At 49.0% G+C, this 23123-nt stretch overlaps 1 protein-coding gene across 1 annotated transcript in view; it reads left to right on the top strand.

Moving 5' to 3' along the window:
* The first annotated feature begins 9730 nt into the window (after window positions 1-9730).
* The window catches only part of DIP2B (disco interacting protein 2 homolog B), a 250778-nt gene continuing 237385 nt past the window's right edge, over window positions 9731-23123 (top strand). Inside the window, exon 1 of the mRNA XM_054975565.1 lies at window positions 9731-9923. Coding sequence (XP_054831540.1) covers window positions 9821-9923 — 103 coding nt within the window. The 5' untranslated portion in view covers window positions 9731-9820. The remainder of the gene's footprint in view (window positions 9924-23123) is intronic.

Genomic DNA, 23123 nt, shown 5'->3' with positions numbered 1-23123 from the left:
GCTCACCATATCGTTCCAGAAAACATGCCATACTGGGAAGCCCAGGCAGGGAACAGGACCGGAGCATATGGCAATGCCCTCTCTGCACCTTAACCCGGCTGGTGTTAGGTGCGGAGCAGGTGGCAATGCCCACCCCCTTCAGGTAGTGGTATTTGGAGCAGAGAAGGTAGCAATGCCTGCCCCCTGCCTTAATCCAGCGGGTATTAGGAGTGGAGCAAGTGGCAATACCCACCCCCTCCATAAACCAGCTGGTATTAGGAGCGGAGCAGGTAGCAATGCCCGGCCCCTATGTTAACCCAGCAGATATTAGGAGCAGAGCAGGTGGCAATACCCCCCCTTCCGCCAGCTGGGATCAGGAACAGAGCAGGTGGCAATGCCTACTTTATATTGTCGAAGGCTTTCACGGCCGGTGAATGATGGTTGTTGTGGATTTTCCACAGCCCAGAAAATCCACAACAACCAATGCCTACTTTCTGCCTTAACGCAGCTGTTATTAGGAGCAGAGCAAGTGGCAGTGCTGCCACCCCACCTTAACCCAGCTGATACTAGGAGCAGAGAAGGTGGCAATCCCCCCCCCCCTTCACGCAGCTGGGATCAAGAGCAGAGCAGGTAAATATGCCCACTCTCCACCTTAACCCAGCTGGTATTGGGAGCAGAGCAGGTGGCAATACCCACTCCCACCTTAACCCTACTGGTGGTAGGAGCGGGGCAGGTGGCAATGCCCATCCCCCTTCAGCTGGCTGGGATCAGGAGCAGAGTAGGTAGATATACCCACTCTCCGCCTTAACCCAGCCGGTATTAGGAGAGGAGAAGGTGGCAATGCCCACCTCCCGCCTTAACACAGCCGGTAATAGGAGCGGAGCAGGTTGCAATGCCCACCCCCATGTTAATCCAGCTGGTATTAGGAGCAGAGCAGGTGCCAATGCCTGCCCTCCTTCAGCCAGCTTGTATTAGGAGTAGAGCAGGTGGCAATTCCTACCCCCCACCTTAACCCAGCTGGTATTAGGAGCAGGTGGCAATGCCTGCCCCTTTTCTTATGATAACTAGCATTAGGAGTGGAGCAAGTGGCAATGCCCACCCTCCGCTGTAATCCAGCTGGTATTAGGAGTGGAGAAGGTAGCAAGGCCCACCCCCCCTTCACCCAGGTGGGATCAGGAGCAGAGCAGATGGCAATGCCAACCCCTTCACCCAGCTGGGATCAGGAGTGGAGCAGGTGCCAGTGCCCGCCCAGTGACTTCACCTGGGCAGGATCAGGCACAGAGCAGGAGGCAATTCCCTTCTTCCATTCACCCAGCCAGGACAAGAAGTGGAGCAGGTGGAAATTCCCACCTCCTTCAACCTACTGGAATAAAGCACTGAGCAGACAGCAATGCCCACCCCATCTTCACCCTGTCGGAATCAGGAGCCAAGCAGACAGCAATCTCTGCCCCCCCTTCAACCTGCCGGAATCAGGAGCAGAAAAGGTGGCAATGCCCACATCCTCTTCACCCAGTTGGGATCAGGAGCAGAGCATGTGGCAACGCCCACCACCCACCTTCACCTGTCGGGATCAGGTGAGAAGCAGAAAGTAGTGTTCGCTCCTCCCTTCACCCAGCAAGGAACAGCTGGTAATGCCCACCCCCCTTCACCCAGCTGGGATCAGGCTTAGAGCAGGCAGCAATGCCTTCCCCTCTTCACCTATCCGTAATCAGGTACAGAGCAGAAGGCAATGCCCATTTTCCCTTCACCCGCATGGGATCAGGAGTGGAGCAGGTGGCAATGCCTGCCCCCCCTTACCTGGTCTGTATCAGACATGCAGCAGGTAGCAAAGCCCACCTCCCTTCATGTTGCTGAGATCAGGTGTGGAGCAGGTGGCAGTGCCCACCCCACTCCTTCACTGGCCAGGATCAGTGACGGAGGAGGGAATGCCTGTCGATGCTCCCCTTTCTAGAGCCTGTTGTATTTTTTCTCACAACGGGCTTTGTTTCTAGTTTTACATATTTGTGATCTCACGATATGTTGCTAGAAAGGAAGACATATCATAGTCTGAGAGGAAATACAAGGTCATAAACACTGGAATCCAACAGATAACCACCTGTGAAAGAAACAGAACACTAGGGAAAGGAAATTGAGTGACACCAAGATCATGTTTACAAAAACTGGACGAAGAATCAGAACTAAAATTGGCATGGATGAATGGGTACAGACATACATGACACCAACCCCCTGCCCAATGCAGGATGACCTTAAAGCATCCCTGACAAATATTCATTCAGCCTCTTCTTGAAAACTGTCAGTGAAGGGGAGCTCACCACCTCCCTAGGCAGCTGATTCCACCTTTGAACTACTCTGACTGTGAAAAGGTTTTTCCTAATATCCAGCCGGTACCTTTCTGCATGTAATTTAAGCCCGTTGCTTTGAGTTCTATCTTCTGCTGCCAACTGGAACAGCTCTTTGCCCTCCTCCAAATGACAGCCTTTCAAATACTTAGAGCAATCATGCCCCCCCTCAATCTCCTCCAAACTAAACATTCCCAAGGCCCTCAGCCTTTCCTCGTAGGGCTCAGTCTCCAGACCCCTGATCATTCTCATCGCTCTCTTCTGCACCCTCACAATTTTGTCCACATCCTTTTGAAGTGAGGTCTCCAGAACTGCCCACAGTACTCCAGGTGCGGCCTGACCAAGGCAGTATAGAGAGGGACTATGACCTCCTGCAATTTCGATGCAATTGCCCTTTTCATACAACCCAAGACTGAGTTTGCCTTTTTTGCCATCACATCACACTAACTGTTCATAATTAGTTTACAGTCTACTCTTACCCTGAGATCTCCTATCACATACACTACTACCCAGAAGTGTATCTTTCATCCTTTATTTGTCCTTCACATTTTTGTGGCCCAGATGTAATACTGTGCACTTATCTGTGTTGAATTGCATCCTGTTCACAACCGCCCACTTTTCCAGAGTATTCAGGTCTTGTTGAATTTTAACTCTATCTTCTTGGGTGTTTGCTACTGCTCCCAATTTGTTATCATCAGCAAATTTAATGAGTAGCCTGTTTACCCCTTCATGCAGATCATTGATAGAAATATTGAAAAGTTCTGGGCCTAAAACTGAGCCCTGTGGCACCCCACTGGACACGTCCCTCCAATCTGATGAAATGCCGTTGACCACCACTCTTTGGGTGCGGTCCTCTAACCAGTTCCTTATCAGTCTAAGAAAATCCTCCAGCAAGACAAGTTGGCATATGTGTAGGGATCGTACACACGAACACACAACCTGGAGGGTCGGACACCAACGTATGTTCACCAGATTGTGTACTTCACGTTATCAGGGCCGATAGTGTTGTTCGCTCCTCGTGTGGTGTACAATGCAAACAAAGCACACCAGCTGGACATGCGTGGAGCATTGGACACTCCTCCAGTGTCAAAGCAGAGGCTGCCTCCAAGATGACCCACCATCCTGGCTTCATGAAAAGGATGTGAGTCGTGGGCCATGGTGGGACCAATTCCCCCTGGTCAGAGGGGAGAGCCGGTGCCATGGGCAGGGGGCACTGTGTTGCACTACCATATGCACGATAGCAGCTGAGCTGGCCCTGTTGCTCAGGTGGCACCAGCAGAAACCAAACATGTTCCTGCATTAGCAGAAAGGACGGGATGGATGGGACAGATAAGAGAAGTCCCCTGAGGGTCGGTGTGGTTCCACAGAGGGAGAGGGAGCAACAGGGATCATGAATTTGTCAAGGGGGAAAGGGGGACCAGATTGGGAAGACCCTGAATCAGTGGCTGCTGGCATCAACCACCTCCCTGCCATCACAGAAAGGAGGGGACGGGGTGGTCCAAGTCATTGGGAAGGGTCATAGCAGTACCTGAGAGGGAGAGGAGGAAAGAGGGAAGACGAAATGGTAAGAGAGAGGGGGACCAAGGGGTTCTGGCCACGGCAAGTAGCCAGACCTGGAAGATCCTGTGTCAGGGCCTGGAAGACCCTGAATCAGCGGCTGCTGGCATCAACCACCTCCCTGCCATCATGGAAAGGAGAGGACAGGGCGGTGCAAGTGGTTGGGAAGGGTCGTGGCAGTACCTGAGAGGGAGATGTATGGAACTGAACCTGGAAAGCTCACAAACGTTGGGAGTCCTCATCCGTGGAACCCACAGAGGTACACGGGGGCGGCAGCAACCATCACCCACCTTCCTGCATGAGCGGAAATGATGGGATGGACGGGACAGGAGAGGTAGTTGGGAGGAGTCAGAGTGGTCCCAGAGAGGGAGGGGAAGAAACAGGGCAGCAGCAGCGGCTGCCATCGCCCACCTTCCTGCCTTTGCGGAAACGGAGTCATGGGACACATTCCCCCCTGGCTCAAAGGAGTCCAGTCAGTCCCGTTGACAGGGGAGAGAAAGGACAGGAGAGGTCACTAGGAACAGTTAGAGTGGAAGCAGCCCCAAGAACTGAGGGGGGCTAATGCGGTTACCCACCATTCAGACACCTAACCTGAGCAGGCACTACTGAGAGCCTTTCCTGCTTTTGCGGAAAGGACAGCAGTCGAGGGACCCATTCCCCCCTGCTCAGAGGGCACAGCGATTGCAATGGATTGGGGCACCATGTGGCTCAACTACATGGGCAACAGATCCAGAACTGTTGCACAAGTGGCCAAAGGAGGCTGCCGCCAGCATCACGCATCTTCCTGCCTTTGCAGAAAGGAGGGGATAGACGGGACAGGAGAGGTCGCTTGGACGGGTCAGAGTGGTTCCAGAGAGGGAGCGGAGGAAACGGGGCAGCAGCAGCAGCTGACATCGGCCACCCTTCTGCCTTTGCGGAAAGGACATGAGTTGAGGGACCTATTCCCTCCTGCTCAGAGGGCAAAGTGTTTGCAATGGATAGGGGCACCGTGTGGCTCAACCACATGTGCAACAGCTCCTGAGCTGTTGCACAAGTGCCCAAAAGAGGCTGCCACCAGCATCATCTACTTTCCTGTCTTCGCAGAAAGGAGGTGACATGATGATCTGGCTGTGCCAGGAAGGCCTAGCAAGGCCTCAGAACCCTGTTAGCAGTGGGAGTAGGCCTGCCTAAACCTGACCCAAATGTGCCAGCCCTCATTCGAGGTACCCGCCGGACTCGACAGGGAAGGGTGTGCGGCGACGGCATGGAGAACCAAGGGGCAAGATGTTTTAGTAGCCTGCGGAATGGATATGAGCAAGACATGTAGGCCAATTGTCTCTGCCAAGATGCGAAGGCCTGCCTCCTGAGCCCTCAACCTCACCGTTGTAAGTGGAGCTGTCCCAGACCTTGAGAGAACAACCTCTGTGAGCGTAGCCTGCCTGAGTGCTCCGCTCCCACCAGCGTCACCCTCAGGGCAAGGATTCTTGCTTGGGGTGGATTCCAGTGACCCTCCCACTGATCCCTGCTCATAAGAGCTGATCACCCCCTTTCTCCCCCCAATGGATGTTTCGCTGGGCGAGGACAGAGACCACAGGCTCGGGTGGTGCGTCTTCAGGTGCCTAGTCAGGGCCGTCGATGACAGGTGCTTCAGGTTTTTGCCCCTGCGCACCAGGACATCACAGGCACGGCACCGCACCACACAGGGGTCATTAGGAAGGGCCTGAAGGTGCCTCCATGCAAAGGCATTGAAAAGTGGGCCACTAACTGTCTCAGAGAAAGGAGGACCAACGGTTACAGGCTGCGCTGCGGAGCTGGCCATGGACAATGGAGTGAGGGGTGGACTGCAGGCAGGGACACCACCGAGAGTTTGGGATGGGGATGGGACGGATGTTTCATAAAACACAAACCATTCCTCCAGGGATCCGTCACCCACCTCCTCCTCAAAATGTTGAGAGATATCCTCTCCCTCCAGTGGAAAGACCTCTGTGGCCTCCTCCACAGCCCCCACAGGTGAATCTGGGGGAGCAGGAGTACTCTCTGTTGCCCCCGAGCCACACCCAGTACTGCTTGCCATGAGGAAACCAGGAGGACTGCCTTTGCATTTCCCCCCACGACCATCTGTGGTGGCCACCACAACATGAAGACTCATTGTGCCACCAAACTAGAATGAAGGAGGACAGAAAAGGAGAGAACACTGTGAGCCCTCAGCCGAGGTGCCCACTGAGCTTGGCCCCAGGGCCTGGCAGCAGCCCTGAAACCAGAGGGGATAGCTCCCTATCCCACCCACCACACACAGAAAAAAGCCCAACTCCTATGCACTCTCCCTCTCTCCTAAAAAGCTATCAACAGCTCTGTCCCACTCCACTGTTTGCTGAAAGTGAAAGCCAGAACTGGGAGCGCCATGCCCTTTTAAAAGCAGAGGTCTCTTTGAGAAACACAGGAGGTCTGTGGTTGGCAGTCAGAACTGCCTAACAGGTTTTGCAGGGATGAGATTGGAGTTCCCATGGCCACAGAACACCCCCCCCCCCCGGTGTCTGCTCCCACGTTACCGATTGTAATCAGTTTGCAGCTCCACACTTGGAAGGAAGACCTGCCCATCAAGCTAAGTTGGGTTTTGATTGGGGTGTCTGGGGCGACAGAGGGAGTGCAGACAAAGTTCAGGCAGTCCCTCCCTCCATTGCCGAGGCAATTGATTGAAGGTGCCTGAGTGTCTGGCTTCCCGAACAGCAGCCGAACGCAATGAACGAGGCTTGCAACGACCACCTGTTCGTCTGGAATCGTGCCTCATGAACAAACACCCTGTTCATGGGTTTTTTCCGTTCATAATGCTGTTCGTGCCCATGTCTAGTCCTTACCTTCCCTGTCGTAGCTTCTGCTGCTGACTGGCTGCTGATGGTGGCAACAGCGGGTCCTATTGCTCAGATTGTGGGAGGGGTTGTCTTGAATGGCCACCTCTGCCTTCTCTTATCCCATGTCTGTGCAGCCAGCCATCAGCTCTCTGTCTTTCTTGCAGAAGGCAGGCTGCAGCTGCTTCTGTGTGCTGGGAAGGCAGCCTGTGCATCAGGCGCTCCTCCTTGTTGCTCCCCTCAGTCTTCATTCTCCTCTTCCTAGGCTGAAGTATAAGGTTTGGATTTCCTTCCTGAGCCTGTAGTAAGTATTGAGCTGTCTCACTCGCACCTTCTCCTTCCTTCACTCCCCCATTCCTTCTCCATCCTGTTAGCTGGTTTGAGAGAGAGGGTTTCTGGAAGGGCTTCTGTGCTCTGGACTCTGCTGAGAATAAAGTGCCTTGTGCAGTTGTTTCTGTAAACTTGCTTCACTTAAAACAGCTTGCACACATACCTAGCAATTGCTTCCCAAGAGCTCCTGCTGGTACTGTATTATGGCAGCAGCAACAAATCATGAGATACAGAGATGGCTTCTGTTTTACCACCCAGTTCTAAAGAGGGGCATGACTTGTTTCTGAAAGAGATGAGTGGCAGTTTTTTCTAATCCTGCCTCCAAATGCAGTCATGAGCCTAAATGGAAAAAAAAATCTGTTTTTCCTGAAATGATGGGAATAGACCATACCCAATTTCCTCTTCCTGCTTAGGATTGCCAGCTTCAGGTTGGGGAGGGGAGAGACCTCAGTGGGGTATAGTGCCAGAGAGTCCACCCTCCAAAGCAGCCATTTTCTCAAGGGGAATTGATCTCTATGGCCTGGAGAGCAGTTGTAATTCTAAGAGTTCGCCAGCCACCACCTGGAAGTTGGCAACCATACCTTATGCCCACCTAAACACCAGTAAGGGGTCACACTTGGGGAATGTCCCTTCCAGTGAATGTTCCGGGATACTCTATGCCACTTAGAGTATTTTCTCTTCCTCAGGGTGTTGGATCCTGCTGCTAAGCCCCCACATGTCACCACTCCCTTTTTACCTTGTGGTTAAATTTGGTGCCTTAAACTCTCGTTATCACACACTCTGGGTGGGTAACACTGCCACGAGGAATTCTATTCCAATCTGATTAATTTTTCCCTGAATATTGTGCCCAAGCATTAAAGTTCCTTCATGGGACTGGTATATAGCAAACACAAACAAAACAAACCTTTATTTGTACATGAAGTGTATTGCTTTCAGGACGGTGGATAATTTTTCCTCAGAAAATAAAACAGTGTATTATTCTTCCGGCTTAAGTGTCATAATCACCTCTCTCTCACTCAAATTTCTGTTAGTTTATTCATCTCATTCTCCCATGATACTCTAGCAATATCAAGACCTGACTCTCTTTATGCCCTCTATGAGTAGTCTATTTCCCCCCTGGAGTCCCAATGCCTTTCACAGCAGTATTATGAATTCTAACTGGAAGACACTCTGTTAACTCCAGACAGCTGACACACCAAGCATTTAAAGAAACACACACACAACTTCAAACCAGTACAGGTGGGTGGTGGTCTCAAGATTCTCTGGCTCAGGTATGCATTTTTTAAACATAAAAAATCTCTCTAGTCCTTTTTATTTGCTTGTGTGCGTGAGGATGTTGAAGCACAACCACCACTGCCTTGCCACCACTAACTAAAAATCATGAAGACAAACAACCCATCCTGTGATCTCTGTATGTGTGTATTATAATAAATATCCCATATAAGCAACAGTATACTGCTCTTCTAGACAGATTAGTGCCCAGGAACCCTGACCAAAGCCTAGGGTTGCCAGGTCCAGGCTGGGAAATTCCTGGAGATTTTGGGGGGCGGAGCCAGGAGAGGGCGAAATTTGGGGAGGGGCACCAGACTAGTACAATGCCATAGAATCCACCCTCCAAAGCAGCCATTTTCTCCAGGGGAACTGACCTTTGTCTTTTGGAGATGTAATTCCAGGAGATCTCCAGCCACCACCTGAAGGCTGGTAACCCTACTTAGTGAGCTGGGACTGAGGAGTCACTTAGTGAAGGCCTCCTGCTGAGCTAGGGTTGCCAGCCTCCAGGTAGTGGCTGGAGATCTCCCGGAATTACAACTGGTCTCCAGGCCACAGAGATCAGTTCACTTGGAGAAAATGGCTGCTTGGGGGGGGGGGGACCATGCTGAGGCCCCTTCCCTCCCTAAACCCCACAGGTTTCTCCAGGTTTCAGGGGCCCCCCCTCAGATCTCCAGGAATTTCCCAACTTGGAGCTGGCAACCCTATGCTGAGCTCACGATAGGAGTGGGATTCAAACCAGCAGAGTGCTTAACTTAGCCATTTTGCTACAGCAGCAGTTGCTCTGGGAGTATTAATATCAACACATTTTTAGGAAGCGCGTCCCTAATTTTTGCCATTTGGGCTGAGCGTAGGGTTGCCAGCTCCAAGTTGGGAAATTCCTGGAGATCTGGGGGGGTGAGACAAGGAGAAACCTGGAGAAAGTGGGGTTTGGGGAGGGAAAGTACCTTGGCACAGCATAATTCCATGGAGTCCATCCCCCAAAGTAGCCGTTTTCTCCAGGTGAACTGATCCCTGTGGCCCGGAGGCCAGTTGTAATTCCGGGAGATCTCCAGCCACTGCCTGGAGGCCAACCGCACCGCAACGGCCCCTTCAGGCGCGCGAGAGGAGGGCGGCGGGGCTGAAGGCAGCCAGCGGGGGGCGCCCCACGGCCGGCCTCGGTCTCTGCCGGGGTTGGGCCCAGCCCTGCCCTGCCCTGCCTTGCCCGAGGCGGCGCTTGCTGGTTTCGCACGGTCGCCGGAGCGGCTGCGGGAACCGGGCTGGGCCTGTCCGCCTCTCTCATGTGACCCGGCCGGGCTGGGCGCGACGCGGGCCTGAGGAGGAAGCGCGGCGGCAGGAGGCGGAGGCGGAGGCGGCGGGAGGAGGATGGCTCTAGCGGGCGCCGGCGTCGGGGCCGCTGCTCTGGGCGGCAGGACTCGGAGCCCGCGGCGCTGAGGAGCAGGAGCAGGAGGAGGAGCCGCCCGCGCCCCCGCCACGACTGCCGCGGAGCCGCCCGCGTCCGTCCTTCCCTCCCTGCTCGTCATGGCTGAGCCGCCGGGCGGGAACGGCGCCGTCTCGCCTCCCGCCGGCCTGCCCCGAGAGGTCCGCGAGCAGCTGGCCGAGCTGGAGCTGGAGCTTTCGGAAGGTGAGCGCGCAGCGGCAAGGAAGGAAGCGCCGCCCTCCCGGGGCTCCTGCGGCGCCTGCTGCCCGCTCAAGGGCGGCGCCCGGCCCGGCGGGTCCCTTCCCCGGCGCGAAGGCAGGCAGGCAGGCAGGCGGGCCCCCCTCCCCTCCCCTCCCTCCCCTCCGCGCCCGCCGGAGGCTTCTTCCCCGCCGGTGGCCGTGGCGCCGGCCTCGCCAGGGCTCCGCATGGGGGGGGGGGCGCGGGGGGGGGCTCCTCATTTTGCTGTCGCCGGAACTGGCTCGCTTGATTCTCCCCCCCCTTCCCCCCTTTGATTTGATCGTGAGTTGAAGCTGCAGTCTGACTTTCGGCTCCCTTTTTTGTAATCTTTATTGCGCCGGTTGTACAGCTAAGAAAACGGCGAGGCGCCCGTGCTGCATTGTTGTCACCTTGCTGTCCCAGTTTTCATTGCAATGGCTGGGTGTTCGGGGGGGGGGCGCCGGATAAGATGTGCAGGGGCTTTGTATACAGAAGCCTGGATCTGTTTCTAGCTGCAAGATTGCTTCCCACCCAAGAGATGAGCCTGCAGCTTATTGCTGTACTTTTAAAGTGTTGTTGACTGTATACAATTGCTGATGCTGTATAAAATAACTGATGCGGTAACATCATAATCCCTCTGCTCCAGAGATAGGATGGGCCTAATAAAGCCAACTCCTTCCATGTGAAGGGCAAATGTTTTTTCTTTAACTCTCCGCTGCCCATCTAGGTTTGCCCTTAAGTGAGCTTGGTGATGAGCTTATTCAATTTCCTTCACTTACGTCCTGCCATTCTTCCTTAATGGGGACTAAAAAGCAGCTCACGTTGTTCTCTCCTCCTCCATTTTATCCTCACAGCAACCCTGTGAGGTAGGTATACTGAGAGTGTGCTTTCGCCCCAAGGTCACTAGAAAGCTTCCTTGGCAGAATGAGGATTCAAACCTGGGTCTCCCAGATCCTAGTCTGACACGCTAGCCACTACACATTTGGCTGGTTCCTCAGAATTGGATGGGCCACTGGATCCTGAGGCTTGCTCTGGATCCTTTGTTATCTGAATTCCCTTATCCCAGGACACATTCATCTGCCTCCAGCCCTGTTGTATGGCACCTTTAATCAAGCTTGGTGGTTTGGAGGGTGGAAGAGAAGCTGTATAGCTGACTAGTTTAAAAGACTTCTTGGCCTCTTTTTTTGATCTGTCTTTACGGTGGTGGTAAATCTTGCCTTGTTCAAATATCCTTAGGGTTTGTTTTTGCCTGGCGTGAGCACTAAGCCTCTCATACAAACTATGAGGATAGAGAGTGACCTCGTGGTGCTTCTCAGCCCCCTCCCCTCCCATTTACTGACATCTCATGGATTTTAATACCTCCTTCAAGGACCTTCAGCACAAAATCAGCCCCTCTTAGTAGAGTGTCTGTGTATGGGAGGAGTTTTGGATAACAATGAGGGGTGATGCCTTTTCCATGTGACCTGCGCAAGCTGCTTCGTGCTGATTTAATCAGTTAACACAAGGTTCCTGTTTATATTAAAGACAAAACCTTAAATTGTGCTTGAGCCATAAACGGCACATTTCCCTCCTTTTTCTGTTGTCTCCCCCCAACCCTTGTTGACTCTTCGGTACTCTACCTGTTAGGCTATTGTCCTTGTTCCTGTTGAAAGTGGTGCCCATGAATAATTTTTGTAGAAAAGAAGGAACTGTGTGAGGAGAATGCATATGGTTCTCTAACCTGGGGTGATTTTTTCTACTTGGATACCAGCTCCACTTGAGTAAATACTTAGTCCTTTGTCTTGAGTACAAATTCAGTTATTCTTTAACAGACATACTAGAGGGGTAAGTTCTGGTCTGCTTGGGTGTGCAGACCAGAATATCAACAACTCTCCATAAGCTGGTTAAAAGAGCTTGTGCTCACCTATTAAAATGTTTTACTTCAAATAACAAACCTCAGTTTCAAGTGTTTGTTATGCAGCATGGCTTGAGAGGGGCTTGCTATTCTAGAAAACAAGTCCAAGGCACACCTTGGGGACGCAGAATAAGTTGAATGGATCTTTTGATCCTGACTCTGGAAACGTAGGGGTGGCTGCTTAGAGCATCAGCCAGTGACATGATGCAGCGCAGCCGAAGTGCCATTGTGCCATACGTTACATTCTTAACCGAAAACTGAGAAGTGAATGTTTTTAATGTTCTAGAGAATTAAGGATATTCTAGAATGGCATATTGAATTGCTTGAGCATGTTGAAAACATTTTGAGGCCTATAGTGTGGCCTAAAGCAATAGTCTTAAACCTATGGCTTGGGACCCTCCCGGTGCGGGAGCCATGGAGTCACTCCTGCTGGGTTGCAAACCCTTGCAATGCTGCCATTTTTGGTACTTCCATTTGGAAGGACCTGCTACCTACAGACAAAAAAAATGCCATTCTTCCTGCCTTTCTTTTCCAAAAACTGCGAAAGCAGCAGAACAGGGAGGTCACTAGCAATGCCATCGTAAGCAGGTCTGCTCAGAATCTCACTAGGGTCTGTTCAGTGGGACTTACTTCTAGGAAAATGTCCGTACAGTGGCGCTGCATAAGTGAAGAAGAGAATTTCTCTATAGCTCAAATCCATGACTTGTTCCTTACATAAAGTACAACTCAGTGTTTGGCTTGTGTTTCTGGTTTGAGCTCTTCTGGTGTGCTGCACATGTTCCTGGGTTTGATACCAGTGAGATCATAACTCGGGCTTTTCTTCTTCCTGTCACATGAGTTCCAGTCATGTGCGTGCAACTCACTTGTTTCCATATTCAGTGGGTCTGAAAACATTGAAGCCCACTGGTCTGAAGGCTCCTGATCCTGCCATCTTGCTGAAAATTAAGCGAGTTGAGGTCTGGACAGGGAATAGAAGGGAGACATCCCTGTATGCTGTCTCAAGTTGGAAGTGGAAGTCGGAAATGGAAGAAAGCTGGGATGTTACTGTATTCAGTTCCTGTGTGTGCCAGCGTGGAATAGTGGTTAGAGAGTTGGACGAGGCTCTGGGAGACCCAGGTTCAAATCCCCACACTGCCCATGGAAGCTTGGTGGGTGAACTTGGGCTAGTCATACAGCTGCAGCCTAACCTACCTCATTACAGGGTTGTGGCGAGGATACAGCAGAGGAGAATGATGCAAGCCACTTTGGATTCCCATTGGGGAGAAAGGTGGGTTATAAATGAAGTAATAAATAAAAGGTCTGATAGTGTAGTGTGTAAGTTAGGTTGCATTTATGTGGGCAAACAATACACGGACTTCTGGAGGACTTATTTAGGCACGACACCCTATTTCTGCTCAGTTTTTTATGCAGGAGCATGTGAGGATGGCCCCCAGTTCCCTCCTGCTGCTTTGTTGAAAGCAAGAGAGCCTCTCTCCAGCGTACAGTCACACCCTGCCAATAAGTAACTTGTATAACAGTGACATAAAGGAATTCCGGTGAGTTGTGCACTTCTTTGTAAGGAAGGATCATAATTCCTGTTCACTTCAGTTCCTCTTTCCGTAAGAAGAATTAAAGTGTGTTTATCAGCAGTGGTTGAGGGCCCTGTTCATTAAGTTACCCTTACACATTGGCTTCCTTAATGGTGTTCACCCTCTTAGAGATTTCAGGCCCTTAAAGCTGCCTTGATTTGTTACTTTGCAGCACACACAATTACTCAGAAGCCTCCTCATACCAAGTTTTATTTTATCTTGTTCCATTCACAAGGACTTCATCTAAGCATTTAACTCAGATAGGGCGACCCTGTCAGGTACTAACCTTTGGTGATTGTTAACAATATGAAGTAATGAAAAAGGTGGCTCTCTTACGCCCTTTGTGGGGAAGTGTACGTTGCTGAATTTAACATTTATGTTTTTGCAGTGTGTGTCACTTTTATTTAGTCCTCTTTAAAAAAATAACACTGTTTAATCTTTTAGATGTGTGCAGCTCAGTGTTCTTTGGAAATCCTGTCTTGTTTGTGCGCTTTAAGCTGCAGTTCAAGGCTATGCAGTGCCTTCTTCACATCTCCCAGTGTGAATGTTAATTTATTATGGGGAAAAAGTGTTTGCACAGTAATGTGTGTGCAGATGTAGCAGTGCTTTGGATGTTGGTACATTCATGATTACTGCATTATTTGTGTGCTGCTTATGATTGTTACCGTTTTTGACTTAACAGTGTTTTCAAAATCTTACCTGCTTGTGGGTACAGTTGACCTTGACTTACAGTAGAGATACCTGTACTGTAGATGTAAATCACTTTGATACAGAGGTCCATCAGTGGCTATTAGCCACAGGTATAGATGGAACTCTCTGTCTAGGGCAGTGATGCTCTGTATTCTTGGTGTTTGGGGGGGCAATCAGTGGGAGGGCTTCTAGTGTCCCTTCCCCATTGACAAACCTCCTGAAGACACCTGGGTTTTGGCCACTGTGTGACACAGAGTGTTGGACTGGATGGGCCATTGTCCTGATCCAACATGGCTTCTCTTATGTTCTTATCAGTCCTTCCTTCTTGCTAGGGGACTCTGGGAATGATAGATCTTAAGGATGAGCAGGTACTAGGAATTCTACAGGTGAATTTTTGGCATCCTCACCGGATGAAAAAACTTAGAATTTTATAGGGTAACCATGACGGCCGAACTCATGTAAAACCATTATAGGTTTGTAGTGCAGGCATAACCATCGAGAAGGGTATCATATTTGTTTTACCAGCTAATGTTACCTTTTGGGGACCACCTTAATACATATCAGACAGCCTGTGTATGGCAAACACTTCAGGAATCAATGTAGGCAAAGATGTACGTAAAATTAAACTGATTTGAAGGTAGTTACTTTGATGTGCTTTAAACTATCATGCTGTAAAAATGGATGCAAGTGAAAATCTCATGAATATGATGGCAGGTTCTGGACTGCCCCCCCCCCCCCCCCCGTTCAGCTAATGGTAGCAGCTTCCATCTGTGCAACGGGCGTTCCTTTGATGCAAGAGGCTCTTTTGAATCACAGGAAGACTCCTTGAGGTGGAGGAAGATGCTGTCAGTAGTTGACCCAGAGTAAGTACGGTACAGTTCAGTGATGGGGTGTGTGTGTGTCACTTCTGTTCTTGTGACCTCTCTCTTTTTTAAAATTTAACTGTTATCTTCATTCTGCACAATAATGGTGAGAAGAAAAAAAAGTGTCTCACGAAGAGCTCTGAAATTAGTTGGATCTGCCCCCTGCCTGCTGCTTCTGCCTGTGGTGCTCTGACTGGGAGGAGCAGTTTCAGAAGGTCCCCGGTCAGAAATAAGCTGGTGCTGATGGAAGGCCACAATCTCCACCCCCTGAGGCTTGGCTGACTCTGGCAGTGTGGGGTAGGGAGGGACGTGTCCACTCAGCTGACAGCGGAAGAGCTAATAGACGGCATGTGGATTTAAAGGGTTTTGTTTCTGGTTCTTTTCAGCATCTTGCTTCTTCAGGCCTTGCCTTTCACTCGCAGTGAGATTATTGTGTACTTTGTGGGTGTCTCCAGTGTGGGTGCTTCCACTGCTAGGTGTCTCCTTTGGATTTCTGAAATGAAAAGAGAAATTGGACAAGCGCTGGTGGGGAACACGTTACTGGTTCTCCCAAGAAGTTTTATAGGTGAACAAAGAGAGGAATCCTAACCTGCTCTATTCAGAATCCTATTCAGATTCATTCAGTGGAGCTTACTCCCAGGGAAATGTTTTAGGATTTCGCTGTTAGTGACTTAGAAATGGTGGATCTAGTGGCTGCCCTGTGGTATTTGAGTAAAATTTCTTAAGGAGTTCTCAGGATCACACTACAGAGACACAGTGGCTTGTTAGGAATCTTTCATGTTTTATAGCAAGTTAAGCTTCTAACTACCATATGCAGAAGTTGGAAGTGTTCATTTGCTAAGAAAATAACTTGTGTGAGGTTCTTGTTCTTTTCTACTCTGAAAACCTCTCATTCCACACATCTCTTTGCCTCAGAATTTTATCCATTCATTCCCTCTTTCTGTTCCAATACAGCACTTCTCCCAAAATATTTCTATTCCCTGTAATGTTTGCATGCAGTTATAATACCTGTAGTTATACCTGCCATTTCCGTAGATTATTGTTCCGTCATTTGACCCTGCTAGCGGCAGAATTTGGATGTGTCTTCTTTTTTGTGTAGAATTTAGGACACCTGGTTTTAGGGCCATATTCACAACAAATAAGCATTTCCATGAGCCATAATCTGAATTATTTTTATTATGTTGCCAATTTTGCGGTTGCCATGTAGCACCCAAAGTCACTGCTGCTTTTTAAATTCTGGCCTTGCCGTTGGCCTGTGAAGAACATGCTATTTGTTTTGGGCGTATCCTGGCCTTTACAAGCTAAGTACTGTATTTACTTTACTGTAGGTTACTACTACCTTCCTGTTTTTTAAAATGTGTTTTGTCTTTGACCACTCATAATTTAGACAAGGCAAACAGAATATTAAAAAAAATGAGGCACAATCCATGCCAGGGAGGTGCCATATTAGCAGTATGGGTGCTGTGAAATAAAACAGAAGGATTATCTTGAATGAAGAACCCAACTAGAAATTAATAGAGCAAGATTCGAGTCCATTAGTGCCTTACAGACCAACACGATTTCCAGGGTATAAGCTTTGGGGAGTCAAAGCTCCCTTTGTGAGATACTGTTAGGGAGCTTCGACTCTTGAAAGCCTGTACCTTGGAACCTCTGTGGGTCTTCTGCTGCACACCAACACTGCCCCCTACCTAAACCGAGAAATTAATAGTCTGTAATAACAAGATTGTCTTTGAAAACTGACGATTCAGCGTGAAGCACGCTTGGGTTAGTGGATTGCATGTCTTCCTGTGCACAGTGAAAATGGGAGTAACCTTGTTCTTGGGTGCTCTTGAAAATGGGAGCGCAGATAGAACAGTGTCTTAATCTTTCTGTTAAGAAAATTCCTATGGTAGTTTGTGCTGTGATGACAAAAATTCTATCCTGTGTCTCTCAAAGCTCCAGGCCACCTGATCTTGCTCCCAGTTTATTGTTTCATGGCTACTATAGGAAGTAGCACTGCCTGGTAAGTAATGACCTTGCAGGGCAGCTTCAGTAGATTGTGTCCCACTTCCTGAAACAAGCAGAAATTGTCCCAATAATAAAGAGTTGGAGAAAGTTTTGAATAGGGAAGAGATGCCAGTTGGGATGAATGAGTAGGGTAGTTTGATAAAAACTCATCCACTCCCACATCCCGTTGGTGGAGAGAGAAGGAACCGCCATCTGCGCTAATCCATCTGGAACCTACCAGTCATTTTTCTTGTTCATCTGGATAGCAGTTGGGATTAGAAAGAATGGGATGGAATGAGCGGATGCTGGATCTAGAGCTGGATCTCTATCTTCCTCTTTTTTTGGCTTATACTGAGTGAGTGATTTGTTTTTTATTTTTGTGGGGACCAGACAGGCCTTCCCTACTATTCATAGAATAGAATCATAGAGTTGGAAGGGGCCATATAGACCATCTAGTCCAACCCCCTGCCCAGTGCAGGATCAGCCTAAAGCATCTCTGACAAGTATTCATTCAGCCTCTTCTTGAAAACTGTCAGTGAAGGAGAGCTCACCACCTCCCTAGGCAGCTGATTCCACCTTTGAATTACTCTGACATTGAAAAAGTTCTTCCTAATATCCAGCCGGTACCTTTGTGCATGTAATTTAAGCCCATTGTTTCGGGTCCTACCCTCTGCTGCCAACTGGAACAGCTCCCTGCCCTCCTCCAAATGACAGCCTTTCAAATCCTTAAAGAGAGCAATCATGTCCCCCCTCAATCTCCTCTTCTGCAAACTTAACATTCCCAAGGCCTTCAGCCTTTCCTTGTAGGGCTCAGTCTCCAGACCCGTGATCATTCTTGTCGCTCTCCTCTGCACCCTCTCGATTTTGTCCACATCCTTTTTGAAGTGAGGCCTCCAGAACTGCACACAATACTCCAGGTGCAGCCTGACCAAGGCAGTATAGAGAGGGGCTATGACCTCCTGCAATTTCGATGCTATGGCCCCTTTGATACAACCCAGGATTGAATTAGCCTTTTTGCCACCGCATCACACTGACTGCTCATATTTAGTTTACAGTCCACTCTTACCCCAAGATCTCTTTTACATATACATATCTGCCCAGAAGTGTATCCCCCATCCAGTATTTGTGCTTCCCATTTTTGTGGCCCAGATGTAATACTGTGCACTTGTCTTTGTTGAATTGCATCCTATTCACAGCTGCCCACTTCTCTTCTCCAGAGTATTCAGGTCTTGTTGAATTTTAATTCTATCTTCTTGGGGGTTTGCTACTCCTCCCAATTTGGTATCATCAGCAAATTTAATGAGCAGCCCTTCCACTCCTTCATCCAGATCATTGATAAAAATACTGAAAAGTACCGGGCCCAAAACCGAGCCCTGCGGCACCCCACTGGACACCTCCCTCCAATCTGATGAAACGCCGTTGACCACCACTCTTTGAGTGCGGTCCTCTATCCAGTTCCCTATCCACCGAACAGGCCTATAGTCCAGTCCACAGTCTTCCAGTTTGCCCATCAGCATGTCATGGGGGACCTTATCAAAAGCTTTTCTGAAATCCAGATAAATCACTTCAACGGAGTTCCCCCGATCCTGTAAGCTAGTCACTCGATCAAAGAAGGAAACCAGGTTGGTCTGGCAAGATCTGCCTTGCTGGGATAGTGAAGGCTTGAGCTTGCAAAAGCTCGTGTTTGAGAAGGGACCACCCTTCACTCGCTCCTTTCCCTTCCAGCACACTCCCCCATGGAATGACTCTCATCAAACCTCTGAGTTCATCGAAGGTGGCCCTACGAAATTCTAACCTATGAGTCTGGCTACGAACTTCCTTGGCCCCCCACAGCAACTGTAATTCAAGGAGGACATAGTCACTTCCCCCTAAGGTCCCCAACACCTTCGTCTCATCTACGAATTCTTCCCTGTTGGTTAATATCAAGTCTAGTATGGCCGAGCCCCTTGTAGATTCCTCCACCCTTTGAAAAAGGAAGGTATTGGCCAGGCAGGTCAGGAAATTGCGTGATTCATGACGCTTTGCTGAGCCTGTCTCCCAGCACACATCGGGGAAGTTGAAGTCACCCATAATTACAAGGTTCTGATGTCCGGATACTCTACCAATCTGTTCCAAGAGGGCAGCATCTGTTTCTTCTCGCTGGTCAGGTGGTCTGTAGCAGACTCCCACAATAATACCCTTTGTCCTTCCTCCCCTTATTTCTACCCATATGCTTTCTCAAACATGAGCTTTTGCAAGCTCAAGCCCTCACTATCCCAGCAAGACGGAAACATGGTAAGGGCTCCAAGAAACCGATGTGGATGTACAGAGAGCTCCAGAATAAGCTAAGGGAGAAAAAGGAAATGTTCAGGAAATGGAAAGAAGGTCAGACCTCTAAAGAGGAGTATATGAGGGTTACTAGGTACTGCAGATCAGCCACCAGAGAGGCCAAAGCTGAGGACAAGCTGGGTCTGGCCAGGAGGGCTTGCTACAATAAGAAAAACTTCTACAGATATGTGAGAAGCAAACGCAAGATAAAAGAGGCAATTGGACCGCTGTTGGGAGTAGATGGAGAAACTCTGATGCAGGACAGAGAAAAAGCAGACAGGCTTAATGACTTTTTTGCCTCTGTTTTCTCCCTGAAGAACTCAGGCACATCTAGCGATAGTAGAAAATGTGGCAGGACACCTGAGTGGCTAATTGACATTGACAGAGAGGTAGTGGAGAGGCATGTGGCTGCACTGGATGAATACAAATCCCCTGGGCCGGATGGGGTGCACCCAAGAGTGCTGAAAGAACTTTCCAGAGAACTTGCAGAACCCCTGTCCATCATCTTCAAGGCCTCCTGGAGGACTGGGGATGTGCCACAAGATTGGAGAAGAGCTAATGTTATCCCAGTCTTTAAGAAGGGGAAGAAGGATGACCTGGGAAACTACAGGCCGGTCAGTCTGACTTCTGTTGCTGGGAAGATATTAGAACAGATTTTAAAAGGATCAATCTGTAAGCATCTGAAGGACCGCTCAGTGATCCGGGGAAGTCAGCATGGTTTTGTCCCTAACAGATCTTATAGGCAAACAAAAAGGAGAGAGTCCCTTATTAGAGCAAAACAACCAGAAGAACCTGACTAGTTCTAAGAGACCCAAATAAATATACTTTTTTATTTTTAACAAAGTGCAAGTGCTGTAAGTGCAAGAACTTACAACATTATATTACTTACCATTTCAAATATATCAGATTCTCCTATATAACCAATGCTTTAAATACAGTGATAGAAAATCACAATCCATCTGTACATTCAAGAAGTCTTTTTTTTTTAATAAATTTTTTATTTTTTAATTACTAACACTACAAAAAGGGGAAAATGGGAACAGGGGGAAAGGGAAAAAACAACATATAAAAACACACACTACATCTACAGGTATTGCTTTCCCTTCATACTACAATTGTTTAAAGTTAAAACTTTATAATATGCTATTAGATCGGTAGATCTTATAAAATACAAACTACAATCAGGATCAGGTCTTCTTCCCCCCCCCTGTGTCTCGGTCGCAGCTCTCTCTGAACAGCTACAGTAGCTGTGCTCGCTCCCTCCCCCCCCTTCAGCTTCTAAGTCCTCTTCTTGTTGGAACTCTTGATAGTTAGACACAAAGTCCCTTAGCTGTGCTTCCGACATTATCTTGTAGGCTTGGTCTTTATAACTAAACCAGATACCTTCCGGAAATAACCATTTGTATTTTATTTCACGCTTCCTCAGAAGAGCTGCAACCCTTTTGTATTTGAATCTTCTTTTCCGAGCTAAAAATGGAACGTCCTTCAATATCTTAACCTTGTTACCCAGAAAGTCCAAATCCACATTGTACGAATTATATAAGATGGTGTCCCGAGTCTTCTTAGATGAAAAGTCGATAATAATCTCGCGAGGCAGCTGACGCTTCGTTGCATATTTTGAAGATGTCCGACGGACTTCCAAAATGTCGCTTTTTAACTCTTCTTTAGTTGCCTTTGCGGATGTTGACAAAAGTTCCGACACCAAGTCCTTTAAATTTTCACTTTCCTCCTCCTTCACATTCTGGAGACGCAATACCGTCTGAGCACGATCCACTTGTAGCCCTATCAGTTGATTCTCCAAAAGCTTTACTTCTTTGTTTGTTGCCTTCATGAGTTCTGCGTTTTCCCGAGTAAACTGCTCTGCCCCCGAGGCTGCTTCCTTAATGGTTTTCACTTCGCTCTCAATTGAGCCAACCCTTTGACCGATTTCATTCAGCTTATCTACAAAGGTCTTTATAGCTTCAACGACCGACCGCTTAACCAGCTCTTCAAGAGACTCTCCTTTCCCCTGCAAGGCAGCCGAAACAGATTTGCCCATAGCAGGGCTCTGCTTTTTCGTTGCCATCTTAGGGGGGGGGGGGGGAATCCGCCAACTAAGTTCCGAGACTCAATGAAGGGGAAGATATCCGAACCTTCTTAGCTTCAACTCCCACCAATCCTTCGCATACGCTTGAAATGACAGAAGGGATTCGCTACTTACAGGTTTTCACCTTAAATCTGCTTTTTGCTGTTCTCCATGGCCCAGCAGCACGCGATGTGCTGCGCAAGTCTGCCGGCCTCCGTAGGAGCAAACGGGCAATTGACCCCCTGCATCGACTTCAGGGGGCTCTTCCCGGCGCGCTCCGGACTCTGACCCCCTCACTGGGAGTCCTGGGGGTTAACCCTCGCAGGTCAACCGCCCGGTCAGGCTGCTCGGGCGCTTCCTCCCGGACCTGCGGAGAGGAGCGTCCGACATGGCCGGGAAAACGAAACCGAATCCCATTCAAGAAGTCTATTTGAATCTTAACACGAGGTGAGTATCCATGTCCAAAATTCAGAAGCTTGTTGAAGCTCGTTGAAGCTATAAAGCCCTTTGCAGAAGCTTGCAGCTTGTTTTTTCTTCTCCTTTACAGGCAGAAGCTTGTTTTTTCTTCTTCTTTACAGGCAGAACATTCCAGGAGGAAAGCAGAGGGGGCAAAATCTCCTGGGAAGTTGGCAACGCCGGCCTTGGTTATATCCTGTTTCGCATTGCTTTTTCAAGCCAAATTATTTACTGCACATTCCTTCTTAACATGGTCCATAGGAAGATGCTTGTTAGGATGCTTGTTAGGATTTTGTTAAGAAGGAACGTGCAGTAAATAATTTGCCTTGAAAAAGCAACGCGAAAAGAAGAAAAAACAAGCTTCTGCCTAACAGATCTTGCCAGACCAACTTGGTTTCCTTCTTTGATCAAGTGACCAGCTTACTGGATCAGGGGAACTCTGTTGACGTGATTTATCTGGATTTCAGTAAAGCTTTTGATAAGGTCCCTCATGACATGCTGATGGGCAAACTGGAAGACTGTGGACTGGACTATAGGACTGTTCGGTGGATAGGGAACTGGTTAGAGGACCGCACTCAAAGAGTGGTGGTCAACGGCGTTTCATCAGATTGGAGGGAGGTGTCCAGTGGGGTGCCGCAGGGCTCGGTTTTGGGCCCGGTACTTTTCAATATTTTTATCAATGATCTGGATGAAGGAGTGGAAGGGCTGCTCATTAAATTTGCTGATGATACCAAATTGGGAGGAGTAGCAAACCCCCAAGAAGATAGAATTAAAATTCAACAAGACCTGAATACTCTGGAGAAGAGAAGTGGGCAGCTGTGAATAGGATGCAATTCAACAAAGACAAGTACACAGTATTACATCTGAGCCACAAAAATGGGAAGCACAAATACTGGATGGGGGATACACTTCTGGGCAGATATGTATATGTAAAAGAGATCTTGGGGTAAGAGTGGACTGTAAACTAAATATGAGCAGTCAGTGTGATGCGGTGGCAAAAAGGCTAATTCAATCCTGGGTTGTATCAAAGGGGCCATAGCGTCAAAATTGCAGGAGGTCATAGCCCCTCTCTATACTGCCTTGGTCAGGCTGCACCTGGAGTATTGTGTGCAGTTCTGGAGGCCTCACTTCAAAAAGGATGTGGACAAAATCGAAAGGGTGCAGAGGAGAGCGACAAGAATGATCACGGGTCTGGAGACTGAGCCCTACAAGGAAAGGCTGAAGGCCTTGGGAATGTTAAGTTTGCAGAAGAGGAGATTGAGGGGGGGACATGATTGCTCTCTTTAAGGATTTGAAAGGCTGTCATTTGGAGGAGGGCAGGGAGCTGTTCCAGTTGGCAGCAGAGGGTAGGACCCGAAA

Source organism: Eublepharis macularius, chromosome 4 (assembly GCF_028583425.1).
Source record: "Eublepharis macularius isolate TG4126 chromosome 4, MPM_Emac_v1.0, whole genome shotgun sequence".
Taxonomy (NCBI): domain Eukaryota; kingdom Metazoa; phylum Chordata; class Lepidosauria; order Squamata; family Eublepharidae; genus Eublepharis; species Eublepharis macularius.
Note: the sequence above shows the minus strand (reverse complement) of the source record. Positions and strands in the feature narration are given on the sequence as shown.